Here is a 24973-nt window from a genome sequence, read left to right as displayed (position 1 = left end):
GTCTTGAGGGCATTAAGGCACAAGGGGTGGGCCATGGGGCGTGTCCTCAAGCCCACCTGGGAATGGCAAAGCCTTGTGGGGCAGTCACTGCGCGCCACCCGGGCAGCTTCCTGCGGGGGAGGAGGGTCCTCAGCACCCTCCCTTCTCCCGACCCCTCTTTTTTCTGGGTAGTGGTCACTCGGGGCTCTCATGGCCACTGCCCCGGGGTGGGGGAGATCACTTCCTTGTGTTCTGCAAACTGTCTCAAGAGACTATAATTAAAACGAAAAGTTGCAACAACAGCTAGGAACATGCATGTACATGTGACTGCCTGCAGTCTGATAAACACCCCGTGACACATCCCAGCTCTTTTCCATCCTGTTCTCTTAAAGGTGCCACACACCTGTAGCAACATCTAATCAGCTTCTAGAACGGACTGGATGACGGAGCTGAGGAGACAGCCAGAAGAGGGGTATGACCCAACTCTCTGGCAAAGTTTGTAGCACATTTACATACTTTCACCTGCTCGCACCCCAGCCCACGGCCTCCATCTGAACCCCACCTTGCGGAAGGACAGCTCCACCTCCAGGTCCCCCTTGAAGGTGTACTGAGCCACGGCCTCTCCGTATTCTACCACCTGGTAGGTCGGTGGTTTGATGGGCTTGGGGATCTCATCGGCGGGCAGCACCTGAGGGGAGAAGTACGTTTGTGACTGAGACGCAGCCAGGGGGGCAGGAGGCTGGGCTGCCAAGGAGGCCTTCCCCTGGCCAGAGAAAACAGAGTCCAGCAAGGCACAAGCCCTGGGTGTGCAGGGGACTGGGGGTGAGGCACAGCCCGCGGAGGCTGTGGTGGTGGGCACAAGGTGCAGGGCAGCCTAGCTGTGTGGGGCACGCACTGCTGGAGTGCAGGAGGGCGTGTGCAAACAGCAGAAGCCAGTCCAATGAAGAGCTGAACTTGGGTCCAATGAAACGCTCCCTGGAGCAGGCAGCACCTGCCAGCATGTCCGGAAAGCTGAGGATGCCGCACTGGACCACGGCTGGGGCCCAGGCATCCCTACCTCAGAGGTCTTGGTTCTTCCTCCTTCTCCCTCCCACCCAGGTGCCCAGACTCCTCCCCTCACCCACCATGCTCTCCCAGCTTCACCTAGTTCCTGACCATCAAGGAGCCAGTTGACTATCTCCTGCTAACAGGTCTATGGGAAGGATTTTGACAGGCTTTCCAAAGTTGGAAGCTGTCTTAGAAAGGCACTAAACAGACGGCTGAAATGAGCCTGTCATCAGAGTGACTGTGGATGCTGCCCCAGGGGATGCGAGAACAAACTTACAGTTTAGGCTAAAGCTCGAGTGGCAGAACCATACACTATTGTTTTTTATTAATTACATTGCATTATGTGACAGTTTTATAGGTACTGGGATTCCCCCCATCCCTCCCCGAACCCTCCCCCCATGGTGGATTCCTCCACCTTATTGCATTACCACAGTTCAAGTTCAGTTGAGATTCTTTCATTGCAAGCATATACCAAGCATAGAGTCCAGCATCTTATTGTCCAGATGAGTTTAACGGCTTGTTGGGGAGACCATCTCTGGTCTGAAGGTCATACACTATTGCAGCTCACTCGCCAAGAGGCCCCTGAGGGACCCTCACGGGCACAGGATGCTAATCCATCCATCACCCATAAGGAAGACAGCATGAGCTGCCCTAAGACACAGCCTGCAGGGGCAGACCATTTACAGCAATCACAAGGTTAAAAACCAGTCACTTGGACCTGGCGCAATGGCTCAATCCACACTTTGCAAGCACCAGGATCCCAAATGGGTACAAGTTTGTGTCCTGGCTCCTCCACTTCCCAGCTTATGGCTTTGGAAGGCACTAGAAGATGGCCCCAAACCTTGGGACCCCATGCTCAAGTGGGAGACCTAGAAGAATCTTTCGGTTCCTGGCTTTGGACCAGAACCAACGCCACAGACATCTCAGTGGGTTCAGCGGACCAAGCCTGATCGTGACTCACAAAAGGAAGCCAACTTCCTGTTTGTTGGGTGCTAGAACTGCTGTGCTCAGAGACCTTGCCGTGAGCGGGATGAGGCTCCCAGCAAGGACTGCTGCAGGAGATGTAACACAGCATGGCCAGCGTGGTCCTGAAGACAGAGCAGGACCCAGGCCACGGCCATGGCACCCACTGGAGGAAGGGGTCCGCTCACACTCACACGAGGGCCTCTGAGTACATGGGGCGTGGCAGTGGCCGATTTTTGGGGGGAAGGGGCTGTTGAGGTGGGAGGAGGATGCAGAGGCATTGTGCTTGCTGTCTTTCTGGAGGCCAAGGGACGATGGTACCTGCTTTCTGGGAGTGCACCGAGAGTCAGTGTGTTCACACATAAGCACCCACGAGTGTTTTCTCTCACACCCACTAGAGTCTCTGCTCACTCCTCTTATCATGAGAACTTCAAGGCATTGACCTTGAGGTTCTCTTTAAAAAAGATTTATTTGAAAGTTAGAGCTACTAGCATGTGGTGGGAGGAAGAGGAGGGAGAAGCAGAGGTGTAGGTGGCGGGAAATAACAAAAGAGCTAGCTACAGAGAGGGAGGGAGAGAGAGAAAGAGAATATTCCAGTTGCTGGTTCACTCTCTGAATGGCTACAATAGACAGGGCTGGGCCAGGCTGAGGCCAGGAGCCTGGAGCTTCTTCCAGGTCTCCCACATGGATACAAGAGCCAAAGCACTTGGGCCGTCCTCCGCGGCTTTCCCAGGTGCGATAGCAGGGAGCCGGATCGGAAGTGGAGCAGCCGGGACTCCACACAGCTCTGCCAGCACAGCTGGCAGGGGCTTAACCTGAAGTGCCAGAACAACCGGCCCCTTGTTTCATGTTTCAATTCAGACTTTTTGCTAACATGTTGAGGGTTCCTCGTACTCTGTGAAAACTGCTGGCTCACAGAGGTTACGATGTGGGCGGGGGAGGCCCAACTTAACGATGCCTATTAGATTAAGATCCTAAATGAAACACCATGGCCACAGAGGAAGCCCAGCTCAAGATCCTTCAAGTTGAGTGAGAAATAAAAAAAAAAATTTTTGTCTGGCATAGTGGCAGAAGACACTGTTAGGATGCCCACGTCCTATATTAGAGTGTATTAGATATATTACAGTATAATATATATATTATATATATAGGTTCGGAGCCAGCTCCAGCCGGCCCTGGTTCTGGCCTTCATGTACATCCTGCAATCTAGCAGGCAGCAGGCGATAGCTGCTTGGAACCCTGCTTGGGACCCTGGCCTGGATGTGGGAGACCAGACCAAACTCCTTGCCCTCGCCGTTGACAGGCATTTGGGGAGTGAGTCAACGGAGAGGTGACTTCTGTCAACCGCCTTTCAGATACGTTAAAAAAAAAAAAAAAAAATTCTGTTTAAAAGTCACACTTACAGGCTGCCATAAAGGCAGTGTCCATTGGGAAACTGACAGCATTAGAGCTGTATATTAAGAGAAAACAGCTTCAAAAAGGTAATGCAAACTTTCACTCTAAAAATTTAAGAAAACGATGGCTCAGCACATGAAGCCACCCACTGTGCCATCAGCATCCCAAGTCCCGGCTGCTCCTCTTCCCATCCAGCTCCCTGCTACTGCACCTGGGGAAGCAGCAGAGGCCGGCCCATGTGCTTGGGCCACAGGTATTCATGAGGGAGACCCGGATGGAGTTCCAAACCCCTGGCTTTTGCATGGTCCAGTCCCAAATGTTACAGCCATTTGGAGGGCAATCCATGGGAGATCTCTGTGGGTCACACTGCCTTTCAAATGAAATAAACATAATTTCTTTAATTTCTGAAGAGTTATTTATCCTAAAAGGCAGAGTTATAGGGAAAGAGACAGACAGACATTCCACGCACTAGTTCACTCCTCAGATGGCCACAATGGCCAGGGGTGGGCTAGGAGCTTCCTCTGGGTCTCCCATGTGGGTGCAGGGTCCCAAGGCTGTGGGCCGTCCTCGACTGCTCTCCCAGGCCACAAGCAGGGAGCTGGATGGGAAGTGGAGCAGCCAGAACACAAACTAACATCAAATAGGGTGTCGGTGGTCACAGGTTGTGACGTTGCCTGCTACACCACAACAGCAGCCCCAAACAAATCTTTGTTGACAAAGAGAAGCCCTAATGCGTCCAGGGAGGGGGGGCAATCTCTCACTCCCCAGCAGTGAGAAGAAAACAGTAGCTCATGCACCCCCAAGAGACGGTGCCTACACCTGCAGCTTGTAAAGTGGCACAGGCACCGCACTCCCACCAGACACCATCAGACAGCTTTGGAAAGATGGCTTCCGAGTGGGCAAAGTCAGGGACAGAGGGGGCTGTGGCTTCTGGTTTAGAAGCTGGGTCACTTGGTCTTCCGCACACTTCCACCTTGGGGGCTGGGCTCCACCCTCAAATAGCAAACATTTCCTGGCTACGTGCGGTGCACTGGGCCTATCCCTGGGGCGGGGAAGGGACGGCAAGGACCTCCACGGGCATGGCCCCCCGTCCCTCACATCTTCAGAAGCTTAGCAAACCCTAAGTGTTGTCTTCTCCAGCCTACCCGAGGACCCTCCAGTCCTCTCAGCCAGGCTCCCACCAGGATGTCCCACCCCTCCGGCTCACCTCCACATAATTGGCAGGGAAGATGCCCAATCGGCCGTGGTGCTCCCCTTCCAGCCAGTTCTTGTCCACCTCCTTGTGGATGTAAACGATGTCGCCCTTCTGAAGAGTGAGTTCCCTGCAGGCCACAGCGAGGACAGCAAGCTGAGGCCCTCCCCAGCCTGCCTGCCCCCAGACCCCTCTCCCCCCACCCACCCCTGCCAGGTGCAGCTCAGTCCGAACCACCCTTGGGGATTAAGAAAAGTGGGGGAGGGCAAAGGGGGAGAGAAGGGGAAGGCAGAGAAAGGAACTTTCACTCTTACTTGGGGGACTGTGCCTGGAAGTCAAACTTGAGCCGGGCGGCCTTCCTCTGGGCAGGGGAGGGGACAGAGTGGAGCATGTCCATCAGGCAGGTGGCAGACCCAGCTAAACCACCACTGGGGGCCACCCCCAGGTTCGACCTGCTCCTGCTATCCCCTTACCTTCGTCTCTTCCCTCCTGGCTGGGCTGCCTCCTCTGTCGGTGGCAATGGGGTCTATGGAGAGCTGTCAGATCAGTCTGGGGTACAAACTGTCCCCGACCCCCTACCCAAATGACAGGCACCCAGGGCTCTGGGAAACCTTCCTGGCACCCTCCCCACCCCCACTCGGCTCTATCACAGTCTACTGGGAGATAGGAGGGGGAGAGGAGGGCACTTGCGAGTAGTTAAAAATGAGCAAGAAGATGTGGTGTCACCTCGGGCTGAGGAAGGGTAGACATAATCCCTCCGCCCCAGGAAAGGGCTTCCTGCGTCGGCCATTCTGTGGGGGCTCAGGGGTCGCGAGGAAGACAGGTAAGAGGCATGTAGGGGGCCGGAGCTCCAGGCTGAGGCCGGGCTGTAAGGGGGGGGGGACACGGAGTGAGCGCACCTCCGGAGGCCCCAGCTGTTAGTGACCCGCGTCAGCCCCAACCCCAGCATCCCGGTCCCTCTCCCCCACTCTGCCTAAGGCGTCTCCCAGGTCCCGGGCTCTTGTAACAGGACGTCCCACTTCCTGAGCAGGCGAGCAGCCGGGAAAAGGGTGAGGCCTCTCGCCGAGGAGTTACGGCGTAGGCGTCCGCAGCGGTGAGGCCGGCTGGGCCCGGGGCGCAAGGGGGCAGGGGAAGTGCGGGGCTCTCCCGGCCGCCCAGCACCGCACGACCCAAAGTCTCCGGCTCCAGCCAAGTGTCCCCCTCCCCGGCCCCTCTCCACGGCCTGCCCCGTCCCGTGGAGTGGCAGTGGCCCACGGGCCCTCCCGCGCCACGTCCCCTTCTGCCCCCAATCCTGCACGCAGAGCCCCACTTCCTCCCGCCACTCACCCGGTTGGGGGCCGGGGCTCCGGGGCCCGTCGGGGCGTCTGCGAGCTCTGTATGGGACGAGGAGAGACAGCAGGCACGGTGGAGACGCGGTGGAGACGCGGGATCGGTGGGGACCCAGCTGTAGCCGAGGCCGCAGCCGCCGCCTCCTCCGGAAAAAGTTCGCGGCGGGCGCGGGAGGGAAGGAGGGCTGGCCAGGGGCGGGGACGCGGGGTCCTAGAGTGCGCCGTGCGCGCAGGCCGGAGCCCGGGCGGCCGCAGGAAACGAGGTCGGCACGGACTAGGGGCGCGCAGGGCAGGGGGCCCCTGGGGCTCCAGGAACTGGGTGAGGCCGGTGAGGAGCCCTGGGCGTGCAGGGCCCGACTGGCTGACGTGGAGTTAGTTGGCCAAGAGTGGTTCTTAGGGGTCGCTGGGGAAAGCCAACGCCCTGGATTATGGGATGCAACCCGGGCTGAAGTCAGCCTCCCCGCCCAGCACTCCGGCCCAGCTGCCGGCCTCCAGGTTCCAGCCCTCTCCGCTACCTTGGGGGACGGCAGCCGAGTCTCAATTGCCCGAAGGTCCTTGTCCAGCTCTGCGCTCAGCTTGGCCAGCTCCCTCTCCAGCAGGACCTGGGGGTGGGCAGTGGGACAGGTCAGTGCACAGTTAGTGAGGGGAGGGAGCGAGGATGAGGGTGGGGAAATCGGCCAAAGGTCTTGGTGTGAGAAGCAGGACAGAGCCCTGGCCAGGAGTGTGCCTCCGAGTAAAAAGCGGCTTCCTGCCGGAATGCGGACAGCTCCCAGCTGATCAGGCTGCAGGGAGCGTCTTGCAGGGACCTTCCTTGTCACCTGCCACGGTGCTTGTCTGGCCAGGGCTCACACGCTTTGCCCTCCACCATGGGTCTGCCAGGCGCCTTGCACAATGCCTGCCTGCCCCTGTGGCTGAGGACTACCGCGCAGGTGCGGGTGCCCGCGCCTCTCCCAGCCCTTCCACCAGCTCTGCCCGCCCCCAAGGGTCTGCCTGGCCCAGCCTCGCTCAGTCAGAGTCCAGTTCCGCACTTGCAACTAGGCTCCCAGAGCTCAATCTACGACCAGCCGCTCCCTTGCTTAGGTTAATACAAACTTCCTCAAAAGGATGCTCTCACTGGGCGCCACACACCTGCCGTGCCAGGTGCTGGGAGCACTAAGGCTCTGTGTGGTAGACTGGATTGAGTCAGGAGCCCCTGCTCTGCCAGAATCATGCCAGGTTCAAGGAGGACATTACTACAGCGCTCACCTCGATGGGCTGGGAGGGCTTTTCCACAGGATCGTCCACCAGGGGCTTCTTGGGCTAAGGAGGAGTGACAGGGCGGGGTGGAGAGAAAGGAGCGCTTGTGTGTGCTGCAGAACCCACCTGCCACAGGCCTCCACCCTGCCCCAGGAGGCCCAGGTCCACACACACCTTCTGTCCGGTCTCTAGTTCCTGCAGAAACTGGTTCCAGGAGTCTTCTGCCCAGACACTGTCCGCTTTCTCTCGGCGCCTTGGTACCTGGACCTGCGCATGGAGATGCCTGGGCAGCACTGGGGACACTGCCCCGGGCTCACACAAGCAGGCTTCCCAGCCCTTGCCCTTCCTCTGCCCACCACCGAGGGTCTCAGGCTGCCGGGGCATCTGTTTGCTGTGCTCCAGGCACAGGGGCAGGCCACGGGGTATGCTGCAGTTTGACAGAGCTACCTGGTTTGGAGGCTGGGGTGGAGAGGATGACGCTCCAGGGTTGCAGGCAAAGGTGCTCCTGGGTGACTCTTCAGAACGCTCCCAGATCTTCCTGAAGGTAGGGATGGGCAGCTCTTCAGTCCCCCTGGAGGGGAAACTGAGGCAGAAGTTTTTTTTTTTTTTTATTTGAAAGGCAGAATTTCAGAGGAGAGACACACAGACAGATCTTCCGTTCGCTGGTTCACTCCCCAAATGGCCACCACAGCTGCAGCGGAGCCTGTCCAAACCCAGGAGCTTCCCATGTGGGTCCAGGTGCTCGAGGACTTGGGCCGTCCTCTGCTGCTTTCCCAGACCACAAGCAGGGAGCTGGGTGGGAAGTGGAGCAGCTGGGCTTTGAATCTGCGCCCACATGGGATGCTGGCGCCATGAGCAGAGGCCCAGCCCACTGTGACACGGTTACCGCTCCCGCACCATCTGTTTTTTAAACAGTACAATGTGCAAGAGCTTCTGCCTCAAACCCCAGCTTCACCACTTGGTAGCTAGGTGACCTTCTGGCAAATCATTAAGCCTCACTGTGCCTTGGGCTCTGAAATGGGAATGACTGGGGAGGGGATGAAGGCCGGGCACACCCCTCTGCCCCACTCCCCACCCCCCATGAGTGGCCGTGCCACCCTCTGCTGCTGCCAAGCACCCGTGTGTGTGGCCTGGCTCCATGCCCATGCCTGTGCCACTGTGACAAAGCTAATCTTTCCCTACGGCCTCAGCAAATAGGGCTGTATCCCTAGGTCCAAGGAAACCCCCCTTGGTTGGGGGAGAGGCAGCGGTGCCCAGAAGCCCTAGGCAAGCAGCTTCTTCAAGGAGCTCAGGTCTCGCCCTGCCCCCCAGGAAGCCCCTTCTCTCTGACTGCCCCCAACGCCCCCAGCGTCCACTGGGTGGAATGTCTGACCCAGGGAGCTCAGCATTCATTGGCTGTTCCTCTTGTTCCGACTTCAGGAACAAGGAGGGTGATTTGGCATTCCCGACCTGAGCCAACTCTGGTCTCCACTATAACCTATGTCTGACTGGTGTATGCGTGGGACTGCTATGAGCGTGTCATGGTGCAGGCAAGACACACAGTATTCCACTGAGTCTTCCAGTCACCTGATGACCTCAGCTCCAAAGATAGGCACGGTGAGGCCCAGGTGGGGGTGAGTCAGGATTCCTGGGAGCCAGTTGTGCACTGAGCTTGAACACAGAACTCTGGACCCAAAGTTTGACCTCTTGGGGCTGGTGCCATGGGGTAGCAGTCTAAGCCTCCCATACGGGTGCAAGTTCAAGTCCCAGTTGTTCCACTTCCCATCCATCTCCATGCTTATGTGTCTGGGAAAGCAGCAGTAGACGGCCCACATCCTTGGGCCCCTGCACCTGTGTGGGAGACGCGGAAGAAGCTCCTGGCTCCTGGCTTCATATCGGCTCAGCTCCCAGTATTGCAGTCACTTGGGGAGTGAACCAGCAGATGGGAGATCTTTCTCTCCGTCTCTCCTTCTATGTCACTCTGCCTTTCAAATAAAAAAAAATCTTTTTTTTTTTCAAATAAAAAAATCTTAAAAAGAAGAAAAAAAAATGCTTGACTCTTCAACTCTGCCTTATTGACGGGGCCAAGAGCCACAGTCCTAGCCAGCTAATGAGCTGCAGAGAAACAAGAAAGTAGATTTGATTTGGGAGCAAAGTCAAGGTTGGTTGGGTTGGGTGTGGGTGGAGTGCACCAGACAGGAGGCTCTTCCTTGGCCTCCCTCTGTAGCCTCGGACGGAAGCCACAGGCTTCGAAGCTGATGGCCGCAGTGGTGATTCCGGCCACCCCACACCACACCCACATGACCTGTGGATTTTTAGCATGCAGGCATTCCTGACCAGGGATAAGTGCTAGGTCCACTCCTGGCCACCTCGCCACCCCCCAGCCAGCCTTGGGTTCTGGCAACAGAGAGGGTCTCTGACACAGTGGCGCCCCCACCACACTGCCCGCACCAGGGGCTGTGCAGGCCTCTGTGGCCACAAGGGGGCACCAGTCTCTGCCCACCTGCACCTGCCCCATACTTGCTCACCGGTTGGAAGTCCCCACGGGGCTGGGCCTGCAGCCGGGTCTTTGCTGGGGCCCTGGATGTCTGGGGTCTGCAAGGTGAGACACAGGAAGAAACTGCTGAAGGCGGGAGAAGCCAACAAGGAGGAGCCATGCAGGGTGGTCGCGTAAGGGTCCGGTGTCTGCATCCACACTAGCTGCTGGGTAGCTGGCTTGTGGCAATGGTGCTCCCAGCTACTCCTCCACCCTCAATAGCTATACACCCTGTAGTAAACCAGCAGTGCAGTTCTGGGGTGGGTAGTGTACCCATTTTAGAGATGAGCATGGAGGTTTAAAGAATCCACACCCAGAGGGTTTGGTGGAGGGGTCCTCCTGGGATTTGCTTAACTCCCACCTCCCTGGGTCGGGGGAGGGAGCGGAACGAGGAGCTCCTGGGAAAGAAGCTACAGAGACCTGGCTGGCTGCTCTAAGCCACCCTGGAGCCCCAGATGCCCACACGCTCTCACCTTTGAGCGGTTCCTCAAAGGACCAGTCCGGCTGCAGGTCTGCAGAAAGAAAAGCAGAGACAGGCACCCTGGGAAGCCGGCCTCAGCGGCGCCCCTACCCCCAACCTCCCTCCCACCCCTGGCACAGCATGGTGGGGGGGCTGAGTCAGGGCCTCAGGAATGTCCCGAGGGAGGGAAGGAATTAGGAGGGCAGCTCTCAGGAGGGCTTGAGATGCCTCTGGAACACTCAGGGACTGAGCAGCCAGCCGGGCAGCAGAACCTGGCCCAGACCTTCCCGCATGCTCCCTATCCCCTCCTGTGCTCCGCTGACCCCTGCCAGGCCCATCCTCACTGGCGAGACTTCCGGGGGGCTATCCTTTTTCTTGTCCCGTGCTCCTGAGCCATGTGCTACACACCCCTTTGCCCAGCCCCAGCCCTCAGAGGCCAGCTGCTGGGCAGTACAGCCATTTGCCCCCTGGCACAGGCCTGCTGGCACTCCTTCTTCAGAGGCACACCCGTTCTGGGCCTCTGTAGCCCACACTGGTGTCAGCTGCGGGATGATCACGCCTGCTATTCCTGCAGCATGGACACCGCTCCCCCACCCAGCCCTTCAAGCTGCCCCTCTCACCCACACATGCCCACGGAGCCCCAGCAGCCGGCTACTACGACGCTAACCTCATGGTCACGTTTCTGACTCTTTGTCTTGCTTGGCCTTTGGGGAACACTGGTTACAACCAGCCACTTCCTTCTTCCCAAAGTCCTTTCTCTCTTGGCTTTAGGGAGCCCCAACTGAGTTTTCCTCCTGACCCCTCAACCCTGGCTGTACCCACTCAGGTCTGGAGGAGGGTACTCCTTATCTCTCCATGACCCCTGGGTCTTATTGTCTGATCTTACAGATTTAAGAGGCAGTTACACACACACACACACACACCCATCATCCATTAATTCTTAAGCCAGCCTTGGATTGAAAAATACTCAAAAAAGGCGGCCGGGGCCAGCACCATACCATAGTAGGTTAAGCTCCCCCTGTAGTGCCAGTATCCTATATGGGTGCCAGTTCATGTCCTGGCTGCTTTCCTTGTGTTCTGATCCAGCTCCCTGCTAGTGGCCTGGAGCATCCATGCTCAAGTCCGTAGACCATGCACCCATGTGGGAGACCCGGAAGAAGTTTCTGGCTTTGGATCAGCTCGACTCTAGCTGTTGCAGCCACTTGCGGAATAAACCAGCGGAAGCAAGATCTTTCAGTCTCTCTTCTCTGTAAATCTGACTTTCCAATAAAAATAAATAAACCTTCAAAAAAGGCGGCTGAGTCTGCTCTGAACAGCTGTGGCGTTGCACTTCTTGCTGCTATTTCCTGAACAATGCGACACCAGCCATTCACGTAGCGCTGCGATGTGGAAGTGACTTCAAGCCGACGCAAGGAAGCACACACTCTGGCAGTTTCAACAAGCGGCTTTGGCACCTGCGGATTTGGGTGTCCTTGGGCGTCTTTAACAGGTCCCCTGTAGGTACCCATGGGGCCATCTGAGTCACCATCTTGGCCTCCGTGAGATCTGCTGCAGAAGCGTACTCCTCAAGGCCTTTCCGAGGTGGAGTGGGTGCTGTGGTACAGTGAGTCAAACTGCTGCTTGGGACAATGGCATTCCCAAAGAAGAGTGCCGGTCTGAGTCCTGGCTGCTCTGACTCCTTCAGCTGTTAGGGCCACGTGGGGATTGAACCAACAAAGGGAAGATTGTGTGTGTGTGTGTGTGTGTTGTGTGTGTGTCTTTCTGTCTCCTCTGTGCGTCTCTGTTGCTTTTTTTTTTTTTTTTGGATTTTTAAAAATTTATTGACAAGGCAGAATTACAGAAAGAGAAAGAGAGAGAGAGATCTTCCATTTGCTGGTTTACTCCTGAAATGGCTACAATGGCCGGAGCTGGGCCAGTTTGAAGACAAGAGCTAGGATTTTTTTTTTTTTCCTGGCTCTCCCGTATGGAATCAGAGTCCCAAGCACTTGGACCATTCTTCATTACTTTCCCAAGTCATAAGCAGAGAGCTGGATCAGGAGGAGGACAGCCAGGACTCAAACTGCCTCCCAAATGGGAACGTGTTGCTGCAGGTGGGGGCTTAAATTGCTATACCCCAGTGCCAACCCTCTTCTTTATGAAATTAGATAAATCCTTTAAGAACACCCTTTCTTGGCTGGATCCCAGAGGCCCGGGTGTTTTCTATCTGCAGCTTAGCCCTTTTGCCCTGGCACTACAGGCTGGGACAGACAGGTGCAGGAAACGGCAACACACAATTGCAACGAAGAACTTCTTCAATCCACCCCTGCAGGCACCCCTGCCTTTCCAAACGGCTTCCTTTCCAAGCCTTTCCAAACCTGCCCAGGCTGAGGAATCCTTCCTCACTGCTCCCTTCACATCACGGGCAATCTAGCAACAGATTCTAGGAACTGTTGGGGACTCCCACCAGATCCGCTGCCTCCACCCTGGTCCCAGGTGGGCGCACCTCCAGCCTGCAGCAAAGCAAAACTTCCCCGGGACCCTCTTTCTCCCCTGCCCTCAGGGAGCCCAGGAGACTCCCTTCCCACTCCACCCGCCCCTTCTCCAAGGCAGCTGGCACGAACCTTTTTAGCTGTCACTGTCAGGGCACGCTGACCATGACCTGACCCTTGTCACTGTGACCTGACTGACTTGGCCCCTGCTGGCCCACACCTGCCCCACACCTGCCAGGCAGGTTTCTCCCGCTGGGTCTTTGGAGCGCCCCCTGCTGGATGCTCCTCCCTTAGTTCTGCACAGACTTGCCCACCCCAGGCTCTGTGCCCCAAAGCCACTTTGCATCCTGGGAGAAGTTCTCAGCTCCCAGCGCTGTCCAGCACCCTCCCCCCAGCCCTGCCCCCAACAGTCTTCATTCTTCTCCCTGGCCCCTCCCAGCTCTCTCCTCTGTCCACCTCACATCCCTTGCCTCCTCTCTTCCAGCACTTACAATAGTGCTTGGCACAGATTAGTGGGCTGCTGGCCAGTCACCACCCCCTCCCCGCTGGCTGCATTTTGGGTAGTGACAGCAAGCAGTACATGATGAAGAGATGCCACTCCTGTGGTCAGGGCTAGGGGAAGAGGGGGGACTGCAGCCTGGCAAGGAGACCCGAGGCTTTTCAGGAAAAGGCTGTTGGCAGTGCCTGCAGGGGACACTAGGAAAGAGGCTGGCTGTGGATGCTCCCAGGGGCTGTGCACTGGAGGGCTGTGTCTGTCCTCATGGACAGACCGGGCTCCTTCCTCTCTCGTTGTCATCGTCTCTCAGAAATAGTTACACCATTCAAGCAAAATGAAACCCACTGGCCAGGTTGGTTCAGGACGAGGATGTCTGTCCATTGCTCAAGGCCACCTGACCCCTGTTCCTCAGTGGCACCAAGAGAGCTGGCTGCCCAGTGGAGGAGCAGGAGGGTTTCGGGTGGGAGAGCACGTGCGTGTTGCAGAGGATGGCGGGAGGGGTGATGTCAGGAGGCCAGCTGTTGGGCCCTGTTTAGGAACCATTCCCCATAGAGCCTTAGGGCATGGCAGGGAGTGCCCCCTTGTCTGGCAGGGAGAAGATCCTGGGAGGGTGTCTTACCTGGCACCTTCCGGTGGATCTGTTGGAACATTCTCCGGTACCAGTCTCTGGGGCTGTCGACACTCTGGGTTTAGGAAACAGAGCATCAGAACCTGCCTGCTTGCCCACACGGCCAGTGTTGAGTTTGCGCAGCTCTGCCCTGGTGAGCTGCCACGTCCCTCCTCCTGGACACCCACTCAGGGCCAGTGAGCAAGCTCTGAACATTCGCTGTGGGACCTTGCTTGGGGCAGTAACGTCATGCCATGTGTGAGAGAAGGGTCCCCACCGGAGGAGACACATTGAGGACCTCCAAGATGTAGGCTTTGTGGTGATGTGGGTATCAAAAATGAAACTATTTAAAAGGCAGAAAGAAAGACTCTTTTATCCTCTGGTCCATTCCCCAAATGCCCCGGACAGCTCAAGCCAGGACGCTGGAACTCATCCAGACCTCCCACGTGGGTGGCAGGGGCCAAGTGTTTGCAGCATCTTCCCAGGAACCTCAGAGGGACTAGAAGTGACAGTCTGCGATACCACCACACTCCCCCTTCAACTTCCCATATCCACATTTCTAGTGTTTCTAAAAATGATGTGTAGTTCTGTGTTGTAAAAAAAAAAAAAAAAGTAGTAATTGGGGCTGGCACCAAGGCATAGTATATTAAGTCTAACTGCAGTGCCTACATCCCATATGGGCACTGGTTTGAGCCTCGGCTGCTCCACTTCCCATCCAGCTCCCTGTTTGTGGCCTGGGAAAACAGCGGAGGACGGCCCAAGGCCGTGGGACCCATGGGGAGATCCAGCAAAAGCTTCCGGCCCCTAGCTTGCTTCAGCAGGGCATAGTCCCCGCCACTGTGGCCATCTGGCGAGTGAAGCAGCGGGTGGAAGGTGTCTTTCTTTGTCTATAAATTTGCCTTTTAAATAATAACAAGCCTTCTCACTCGGGATTCACTTACTCACTCAGCAGCTGAGTCTTGGGGGCTGTCAGAGGCCCCAGGGAATATGGAAGGGCCAGTGAGTCCCAGCCAGGTCTAGGGGGAGGGAGGGGCAGCCTCATGGAGCAGAGGGTTAAGTCTACAACAGCAGCATCCTCTATGGGCACCGGTTCAAGTCCCGGCTGTTCCACTTCTCACCCAGCTCCCCACTCCATGCTCCTGGGAAAAGCAGTGCAAGAATGGCTTAAGTCCATGGGTCCCTGCCATCCATGTTGGGAGAGCCAGCTGGCATTCCAGGCTCCTGGTTCCTAGCCATTCAGGGAGAGAACCAGCAGATGAAAGATCTCTCTACTGCTCACTCTAAGTCTGTCTGTCAAGTAGATCTTAGAAAAGAAGAGGAAAGAAATGAAATGAAACCCTGGCGGGATTGTAGGTAAGAACCTCAGCCGCGCCCCTTTACACGTGCGCACTGCTTGTGCAACTGAGCAGCCCAGGGTGTCCACAGCCCCTGCCTGCTTCCGCCCGTGCAGCCTTGGTGCCACCCCTCCCCCACCCTCACCTGTAATTCACGGTGGTGGGGCTCAGTGTAGGTCCCTGCTCCCCTCCTCTGTCCACGGTCCACCCTCACCCAGCCCTGAACTCACGGATCGGGGGGCGATGGGCATGCCGCTCTCATCCACTGGCCCGATTCCCTCATACTTGACCCAGCGCTTGTCCCGCCGCTTGCTGTCCTTGGTCCATGTGGCTGACCAGTTCTGGGTATGCTGGGAGGCTGGGGTCTTCGGGCTGGTAGAGGGCCTGTTCCCGGGGCCTGGCCAGGTCTGATACCAGCCGGGGTCTGTGGGGCAGGTGCAGTGGAGCATTAGCCAGAGGCAGGGGGATCTCCCCCTGAACCTGCCTGTGTCCCTTTGGCAATGGGACTATCAATCCCTGTGCGGGTACAAGGTCCCAACATCTCCTGGTTTGTTGGAGCAGTTGGAGCAGCTGGAGCGGCTGCACCACAGGCCTGTTTGTTTACTTCTTAGTTATGGGGAACTAAAGCGGATTTGGTTTGGAGACTTGCTTGGCGTCCCCACCCCCTCCTGCTGTGTCTTGAGAGTTTCTCGGAGGAGGAGGAGGAGGAGGAGGAGGAGGACTGCGAGTCATTACTCTGCAGCCAGGGTGTGGCTGCAAACGACACCATGCCTGGAAGGGACAGCCCTGAAGTCAGACTTCCTCCACCCGTGAAACCAAGCAAAGCTCCCTACCAGCTGTGTGACCTAGGGGGCCAGTCAACCTGCTCACGACCTCAGTGCCCCTTGCGCAAACCCAAGGTGACCACAGCAATGAGTCTCCCAAGGAAGGCCAAGGCAGGGCCACCGTCAGTCCCTACACAGCAGGTGCAGTAGCCAAGGGGCCAGGCAGGCAAGGGCTGGGATGCCAGCTCCGTGTCTGAGACACTGGGTTTGCCTCTGGAGACAGTCGCCATCGTCACATCGCCAGGGTAGGCAGTGACTCAATGAACAAGGCTGCTAGGCTGGGCATGGAGGACCCCATGGGAGCCACAGACGCTCGTATCCCTCCACCCTTCCATCCCTTATTCAAGGGATGCCTGGCCTGCTGGAGCAGGTTTCTCCAGCTGCCCAGCTGTGGTTCCTGCAACTTCCTTCCTCTGTCATTGCTGGGATTGACGGGACAGGGTGGGCCAAAGGAAGGGAGGCGTCAGCCTCCCTCTCCCCTCTCCCTTGGATGTCTCCGGAAGGGTTCACAAGCTCATGGGCAGGGGTCCTTCGGCAGTACTCAGAAGCCCCTGGGGAGCCTCCTCTGGCCTATGAGACCTCTCCCATCCTTCTCCCATTGCCCTTGCTACACACACACACACATACACACACACACACACACACACACACACACACACACTGAGGCTTGTGCCTGGGGCTCGAGGGCCAGGTGTTCCCGCACACCTACCTGGGTGCTGAGCAGCAGCCCTCCTGGGTGGGTAGTAGCCATTGCACACGGTTCTGGGTGCAGGATCATGGAACTGGAAATTAAGGGTGTTGGAGCCACCGCTCCGGATCACAGGCACCTGTGGGAAGGGGTGGGGAGCAGCAGCTCAGGGCCCAGAAGGTCCTAGTTCAAGGGTGGGAGGGATGGCGACATTGGGCACAGCCCCACTCCCTACCCCTGCTAGGGCCAGGGCTCCAGGGTCGGCCCTGCCCCCAGCCTCAACCTGCTGCCTCCCAGTGCCGCCTCACTCACCCGTGTTCCCCTGGATGATGGTCCCACAGGGGTCCGCAGGTGGCTAGGGACGAAGTCGGCCAGGCTGAGCCCGACGGGGAGGCTGCAGGGTGGGGCCTGCATGCTGGTGTCAAGGTCTGAGGGCTCGGGGTGCGCCCTCTGCTCCTCTGAACGTCCCCTGGGAGGGAGGAAGGAAGGGAAAAGCCCTGCTGGGCTCCAGGGCCGCCTTGGCCCTCTTGGCTCAGACCCAGAGGCAGGGAGGAGGAGCTGGTTATGGCAAGGGCTGGGCCCAGCTGGGTGGGAGCTCAAGGACCCAGGAAACAGGGCCACTCCAGGCACCCGCCTCGCAGGCTGCCCGTGCAGGCTCCCAGAGGCACAATGGGCTGCTTGTTAGGGCCCAGAGCAGGAGCTCCGGGTGGAGGGTGGGGAGGGGAGGAGGAAAAGGAGGAGGAGGAGAGGGAAGGCTGGCCAGCACCCGGTGGCCTGCAGGCCAGCCCCCAGAGGAGCCAGAGAGAAGGCACGAGGAACTGGGCCGGCGGCAGCTAGCAGAGGGCACTTTGTTTCGGTTCCTTTGCCTCCTCCAGACTCTGCAGGAGCATCTGCTGGCTCAGGGGCACCAGGCGCTCTCTCCAGCTGGTGGGGGTAGGATGTGCTGGGCAAGGGCAAGGCCAGTGCCCACCTGCCTGCCCATCTGGGGAGCAGCCAGCAATATCCCCCGTCCTAACAGGGCCAGGCAGGGGGTGTGGGGGTGCAGCATTTCCAGCCAGCACAGACCTTTCTCCCTGTGATCTTAAAAACTTATCAGCTCCCTTCTCTGGCCTCCTTCCAACAGAATGACAACTCCCGGTGCCAGGGAGGGGTGGGGTGACAGCAATGCTGGGCCTACTTGGGCTCATGCAGGGGTGGAGCTCAGCGCCTTGGTGTTCTCCATGGGTGTGTGCACACACACGCACAACACACCCTCTCCACACTTATCCCTGCAGCTCCATGCCTGTCTGCCCCATGTGAAGGCTGAGGTCAGGCCAGCGGGGAGGGTGAGGCCATCCCAGGAGGTGCAAAAGGACCAAGGAGGACTTTTTGGGACAGAGGGTGGGGTTGAATGTCCAGACCTGTGTGGGTGTGTGGCATCTGAGGGGGCTCCCTGGGTGCTGCTGTGAACACACCAGTAGTGGTGTGAACAAGCTTCCACGGACAAAGGCGGAGGGGGGTGGCAGGGAGGCCACCAAGAGACCATGTGAGTCATGTGGGTGGGCACAGGACTGTCAGCTGAAGGCAGCTGGGGTGTGTGGTGGGCAGTCACATGGCAGTGCCAGAAGGCACCAGGAGGTACAATGGGAAGCTGTGATGCCTCCTTTTCTGGTGCTGGAGCCCGGAAGCATGGTGACATTGGCCAGGCTGAGGGTAGCTCCTAGTCTCTGGGTAGAGGAGGAGGAAAGCCCCTGGGCCATCTATTTGGGTACACAGCTTGAGAGAGAGAGATGTGGAGAGAGTAGTGTTGAGGCTGGGGGAGGGGCAGCTCAGCAGCTGGATCCAATTAGGATCCAAAAAGCAAAACAGGCGACACACCCCATTCCTGTTGCTCTCCTGGGGGTGGGGAAACTGAGACAGGGCAGAGCAGAAGGGCAGGAGGGGAGCCGGCCAGTCCCTGGACCCCTTTCACCGCCAGCATGCCCGTGGGGCAGCACACATAGGGTGCCAAGCTGCCGGCTCAGCACCCATGGTCCCCACCGTCAGCTGATCCAGTGCGTAATCCTTCCCTGGCCTCCACGCAGCTACCAGCTCAGGGAGGACCACCCCGGAAGGGGTCTTGTTTACAAAGTTGCAACCTGCAGCCTCACCCCCAACTCTGCTGCACGTGACGGGGCCCCCCTCTGGCGCCTGAGGGGAGTGGCGAGGAGAGGCCGGGTGGAGTGCTCACCACTTGTCCCTTGGCAGCCCTACCAATTCTCTTGCAGGGCCAATTCTCTTGCAGGATGCAAGGGTGTGGAATGGGGTGAACATCTCTGGGGATCTGAAGATTCACGCATTTCCCCCACTCGCCCAGAGAGCTCTCCTGACCCGGGCTGGTGGAGCTAAGTATCTTTTTAGCTCATGCGCACGGGGCTTTGGAGGAGGGGCACATTTTCTGGAAATGCGCCTTTTCTGGATGTGGTGCAGGGGACTTCATACACTTCTTACAACTTGGGAGTTTGGGACCAGACACCCCTTGGGGAGAGGGTGGGGGGGATGGGTTCTGTGCCTTCCATGTCCACCCGCCCTCGACCGTGGGTCCCGCCCCCGTCACCGCCACCACGCAGTGCTGCGCCTTCACTCTCCCCTCTTCCTTCCCCGCACCTACCTTGCCGCCCGGCGAGCAGGTGGCAGGATCCGAGGCTGCCCTGGAGGGCAGGAGCATCCCTGGCTGGCTCCTGCCTGGCGTGGCAGCCGTGAACCCTGGCCTCGGCGCTCGTTACGGGGTCAAGAGAGGGGCTCGGCCGCGCGAGGAGGAAGAGGAAGGCGGGAGCGTGTGAGTGGCGCGGTGCGGGCGGAGTTTGCGTGTGGCGGGCCAGCGGGCGGAGCGGAGCGGAGCTGAGGGGCCTCTGCTCCCCTTGCTCCCTGCGGGGCGTGCGAGCTTTGGCGGTCCAGAGCGGCGCCTCGGGGACGCTGGTGGACCCCTGCCCGAGGGGGGCCGGGCTGGGCCAGCCGGCCGGCTGGGAGGCGGCGCCGGGAGGGATCCCCGGGGAGCCTGCTCTGGTTTCCACAGCTGCCCTACCCGGTCCCCCCACCGCTGCGCTGGCGTCGGGAAGGGGGCGGGCGGGCCGCCGAGGGCCACTCAGAGTTTCCAGCGACATTTCCAGAGTGTGGGAACCGAGGTTGCAGCGCAAGGGAGCCGGGGACGGACTGGATGAGCGTGATGGACGGGAGCGCGCCAGGAGGCGAGGGAGTCCCAGGGGCCCACCGGGACTGAGAGGAGGCCGCCTGCCAGGCAGGGGGGCTTGTGGACCGAGGGAAGGCGCCCCCAGCCACCTCAGCCGCCCTCCACGAACGGGAGGAGTCAGTGCGTGCGGAGGCTGGCTGGCCCGGAAGGGACAAACACGCGCTCGTGCGCGCAGCACTTGCACCGAGTGACCCACGGACACTCACACAAGTACAAATCCTGGGGAGGAAATGGAGCCCCCAGTGTGCCGCACCCCTGCAGAGGAGAAGGGCAGGGTCCACGGGGCGGGGGCGGGTTAGGAGGGTCTCGGGTGTTCCCATACACTGCACTTGTTTGGATCTTGCTGCTTTTCCTGCTGTCACAAGTCCCAGGGGCCCCTCCCACCACTGGCTTCCCCCACCCCTCCCATTCCCTGATGGGGCCGTCAGTTTGCACTGCTGGTAAGTTTCCAGAGAGTGAGAGTTCTTGGGAATGGTCAGGGATAGTGGACACCGACCCTGGGGGTACTTCCAGCCTTTGCCTCGCCTCTGGGACCCTCAAGTGCTCAGAGCCGTCAACGTCCAAGGGGCATATAGGAACTGGTCACTGTCAGCTCCACGTTGGGAGTGATCTATCGTTAAATTGTGAAGGATGACATTTATCTCACCGCTCCTGGGGGCTTTGATTTGGCAAGAACTGTACTCAGTGCACAAGGAGAGTTCAAGGCCTGCCATTTGTTCAGCCTCTTTGGCCAAGTTGGTATTGCACTGTAGAGTGTGTATGTTGGGGGTGGGGGTTGAGGTCCCTTCTAGGAAAATCTGGCTTGCTAGGGAAGCGAGGGGGCCAGGGATGGGGTGGGCAAGCGTCACTGGTCTGCAGAAGACAACTGTGGGAGAGGGGGGAGTTGGGGACACATCTTTGGCACCACCCTCTTCCTCCCTCCCTCCGAGACAAGCTTGGTTGCTCATCTCCCTAACCACGAGCTTGTCCCACCTGTTGGGGTCCTTAGGACTGAGACAGGCCATATCGCTTTCATTTTCTTCCTTGTTCTCCAAAGACGATGAGGCTGAAGATCTTCCCGTGCCCGGAATCCTGGCCATGCCCTCTGCCCAGCCACGAACTTCTTATTCTCCAGGGCTCTGACCTGGACTCCAAGATAAATATTGAATGTAGAGGGTGCCACGGGGCTGACAAAAGACCCAACTTCCTGTTTCTCACAAAGGGACGGGGCGGCCCCGGGGGAGCCAGGGGACTGGCCAGCAGGTTCCTCTCCATGGGAGGGGAGGATGAGGAGGAGGGGACCTCCTTGCTGGAGACCTGAGCCCTGTCCTTCAGGTGTTCTGACCTCTGCCTGCCCGCCTGGGGCCTGGCCTCTGCAGCCATTGGCTGTATCTCTCAGGGGTCAGATCCCATCTCGTTCCGTGCTATCCACCTGGCCTGCTGGGGGGTTGGGCCAGAGACTGCCAGGGCCATAAGGCCAGCAAAAACCCAAGGGAACAGGACCAGCTCCCTCCTTTTTTCTGCCCATATTTAGTGAGACTAATCCTTCCTCTTTGAAAAACAGATTAACAGGGAAGAAAAAAAAAAATAGCAAGGTTCAGGATTGGACCAAGAGCCAGGTGTCTGGTTTCCCAGCTCCTCCCCTTTGGCCACAGTGCTCTGGCCACTTGGCTGGCGTCCACTGCAGGCATGGTGTGAGGGCGAGGCCAAGGCTAGGGAGGGGTGTCCTAGATAACCAAGTCCTTTCATCCTGCTATCTCCTCCCCACACTTTTCCTGTCTGCCTCTCCTAGAGTCTGTGGTGGCGCCCACCCTGCCCACCCACCACAGACTCCTCTGACCGCCGCCTTGTGTCAGGAACCCAGGAGTATCCTCTACCTTCTCATAGCCACCTTGGGCAGTTACATAATGGCACTATCTCCATAGTGTCATCCAGCGCTACCCTGAGGCTGCCACTCTTGGCCCTGCGGATGCACCCCGCCCTCCGCCCCGCCTGCCTGTGCCCTTGTCACTAACGGATGGTGACCCCAGTGACTCCTAACAAGTCACGCTGAAAGCCACTGTCTCTGTCACAAGATCGGGGGAAGTCCTCTTGTAACGGAGACAGGGTGGGGACGGCGGGTGGGGAGGGGAGGCCAGGGATCCCAGAGGGGATGAGTTGCCCTCTGAATTCTGGGGGTGTTTACCCAGCACTGGGAGTCGGCTGTCCAGCCAGCCAGCGGCCCGTACAGCTCCCCCACCGCCTTCCCCAGAACAGCTCTCAGGGTCCCGATTTTAGATAACCCAGAAGGCACCTGCTACTCCCTTTCCCTTCCCAGGGATGAATCCTGCTGTGTTCTTTTAAGCCTGTTTCCCATTGGTGCTCGCAGGGGTGTGGCCTTCCTGAGCCAGTGGGACAGAACAGATCAGCAAGGGACACACTGTCCCGTTCCAACAGTGTGGACTTCCCAGGAGGGGAAGACCACAGTGACACAACAGGGCAGAACTGAAACTAAAGTCACGTCGGCCATGCCAGCCCCACTCTGGCTCAGGTCTCCTGGACTCCAGCCTGTTCTCCTGGGTCCATCCTGACTCCACTGCCTGCCAAGTTCTACTGATGGCCCTTGTGTGTGCCGGCCACCCCTGGGAACAAGAGTAAGCAGGAGCCAAAAGGGCAGGTAACTGACTGTGGAGCTGGTAATGACATGACCCGGCCCCCCTTCTGGCACATAGGCACACTGTCAAGTGAGGGATGAGTGGGAATGGGAGAGGACTGGCCAATTCTGGGGCCTGGCAGTGTGGAGAGACACTGTGTGGGTGGGTGCACCTTATAGGGTGTGGCAGGGATCCACATGGGGGTCTCAGGGCCAGGTCCACCCAAGCCCTGAGGGCTGTGAGAGGACAGAGCCTTTGCCCTATCTGCCCACGTGGGCATCACTTCAATGCCTCCCCTCCTTCCTCCTCCTGTGAGGGAGTAGACAAGCACAGGTGCAGGTGGGCACCCCTGAGGGCCTCTTGGTTCTCACGAGAGATGACAGGCAAGTGCCATCAGCCCTTCACAATTTTACAAGGGAAGGGGAAAGCCAAGTCAACTCAACTCAACCACAGAGAGGGGCACGGGATCACGAGTGGGAAAATGTCTCCCTGGACCTTCTTTCCCAGCCCAGAGAGAGAGAGCCGTGCGATAAGAGGGTAGGCTGCTGGCCAGCAGGCAGACACCATGAGGTAGTGCTCTGGCCCCCAAACAAAGAGTAACCTTGTCTACCCAGCTCCTAGGAGCCCGTAGCTGCACCCACATTAAAGAGACTATTCAATTTCCTGTTAAAGCGGTTAATCCCGCTTTACTGTACCGGAAGCAGACTCTAAAACCTGAAAATTATGATTAAAAATCCTGAACCATGCCAATGCAGAGAGCAGGCTGTCCGTGGTGGGGACCAGAGCTGGATCTAGCAAGAAATCTGTTCCCATTTCATTCCGAGCCCTTAGTGTCCAGGCTTTCCACAAGCCCGTAAAAGAGGGCGAGGCCTTTACTGCACTAAAGCTTCAGCCAAGGTATGAGGCCACTGCTAAGCCCAGAATGCAACTGGGATAGTCAAGATCCCAAAATGTATGCTCACCTCATCTGAAATTAAAGATCTGGACTCACCCTCTGGCTTGTTCACTAACATGGCTTGATTTCTGTAATGGCCACATCTCTGCCATCCAACCCGACCAGCCTTTTGACCTCTGCTGCCATCCCCTGCAACGCCCCCTCCCCAACAATTTTCTAAGACCAAGAATATTCCCTAACCTCCCAAAGCCCCACTGTGCTCATCCAAAGCCCTTCAAGCTATTTCTGTTTTGCTGAGGAACCAGGGACTGGTCTGGCACTTCCTGTTCTCAGTAGTCCAATGCACGTTCAAGTTCTGATTTCCCCCACGCTGGAATGCTTCCCTGTCTGTGATTAGAGTCACATGTGGAGTTATTCAATAGCTATCCTAAGAAACTATTTCTCCTCTTTGCGAAGACCATGCTTTGCTGGGCTCTGTCCTCACTTCGAGTAGCAGCCTCCACTGCAGAAGCCACACGAGGGGCTGGGACCGCACATCAGTCCTTGGTGGGCAGTATGCCAGCCAAGGGGCCCAGGAGTGGTTCTGAGGGAGGGAAAAACAGAAACATGGGACAGCCAGAAAAGTCGCTTTCAAACAGGCAGCCTGGAGGGATGACAGGCGGAGGCTGCTGGGGGGCCCAAGACCAAGCACTTGGGGGACCTGCTCCGGTAGCAAAACCAAGCTTCCCCTCAACTTCTGGAACTGTGACATGAGCAGGAGCCAGTTGTTGTCTCCACCAGCAAATAAAAGTAATGACACAGAAAGCCAATAAAAGTTACCCCTTTAATTTTAAAGGTTTTTTTTTTCCTATCTCTAAGGTGACTTCCAATATACAATACGAAAGTTCTAACACAGTAATTTCTTGTTCACACAAACAAGACTGACTAAATGATTTCTTTTCCAGTAACGTTTCCACTATTTTCTTTAACGTAATTGCAACCGAGAAACACAAGAGAATCCCCTAGCACAAACACATAAGCCATCACTCACAAGAACCTTAGAGCAAGGGACACCCCTGCCCGTCTCCTCTGACCACCTCGTCAGCTGGGAGGCAAGCACTGGAAGAAGCCTCTTTTGGAGCCTGATGCTAACATGCCTACTGGCAAGAAGAGCTGTTGGGCACAGCGTACGGAGAGAGAAAAGGTGAAATGGTCGTGATGGTATCTTTAGAAAGGTTCCATGGCACCTTCATTGTCCCCAAACCCAACTCTACCACTGGCCCCCATCATTACATGCAGTTCAACATGCACAAACAAAAAAAAAAAGGGTAGGTCTGTGTGTGAGGAAGGGTATCTGGAGAGAACTCTTACCCAGGGAGAGGGGGACAAGACAGGGCGAGAACTTACAGGCAGGCAGTGTGCATGGCCCTATGTGAGAGCCGCCCAGAGCGCTGGTATCCTCTCTTCTTGATCTTAAGCCACATCGACTTGTCATGAGGGTGTAGGAGAGAAGATACATAACCCTGTCTCAGACAAAGGTGTTATTTAGCAAGTCTTGCCAAGGGTGCTGGGCCTGAGGCCAAGGGCTCCCGGGAGGGAAGATGCTCTCCGGGGTCACCTTCAGCTTTATGACTGCATAGGTGAGGGTAACCAACACTGACCCCATTCACTTGGGCTGGCTGGACAGAGGCAGGCAGACCCAGAGGCCCAGTGTCATAGAGGCTCCCTCTTGTACATGCTGTCAAAG

At 57.8% G+C, this 24973-nt stretch overlaps 1 protein-coding gene across 1 annotated transcript in view; it reads right to left on the bottom strand.

The window, feature by feature from the left end:
• SORBS3 (sorbin and SH3 domain containing 3) overlaps positions 1–24973 on the bottom strand; it is a 28197-nt gene extending 3224 nt beyond the window's left edge. The window contains exons 1-18 of the mRNA XM_058657520.1: positions 24634–24973; positions 20713–20863; positions 16845–17001; positions 16554–16671; positions 15251–15444; positions 13699–13762; positions 10129–10167; positions 9648–9714; positions 7588–7678; positions 7315–7407; positions 7150–7203; positions 6420–6506; positions 5903–5949; positions 5303–5442; positions 5050–5102; positions 4891–4937; positions 4592–4706; positions 542–667 (exon numbers count right to left, since the gene is read on the bottom strand). Of these exons, the coding sequence (XP_058513503.1) occupies positions 542–667; positions 4592–4706; positions 4891–4937; positions 5050–5102; positions 5303–5442; positions 5903–5949; positions 6420–6506; positions 7150–7203; positions 7315–7407; positions 7588–7678; positions 9648–9714; positions 10129–10167; positions 13699–13762; positions 15251–15444; positions 16554–16671; positions 16845–17001; positions 20713–20819 (1599 nt within the window). The 5' untranslated portion in view covers positions 20820–20863; positions 24634–24973. The remainder of the gene's footprint in view (positions 1–541; positions 668–4591; positions 4707–4890; positions 4938–5049; positions 5103–5302; positions 5443–5902; positions 5950–6419; positions 6507–7149; positions 7204–7314; positions 7408–7587; positions 7679–9647; positions 9715–10128; positions 10168–13698; positions 13763–15250; positions 15445–16553; positions 16672–16844; positions 17002–20712; positions 20864–24633) is intronic.

The sequence above is a fragment of the Ochotona princeps genome, chromosome 32 (assembly GCF_030435755.1).
Source record: "Ochotona princeps isolate mOchPri1 chromosome 32, mOchPri1.hap1, whole genome shotgun sequence".
NCBI classification, from domain to species: Eukaryota; Metazoa; Chordata; class Mammalia; order Lagomorpha; family Ochotonidae; genus Ochotona; species Ochotona princeps.
The sequence above is the reverse complement of the archived record's forward strand: the minus strand, read 5'-3'. Positions and strand labels throughout refer to the sequence as shown.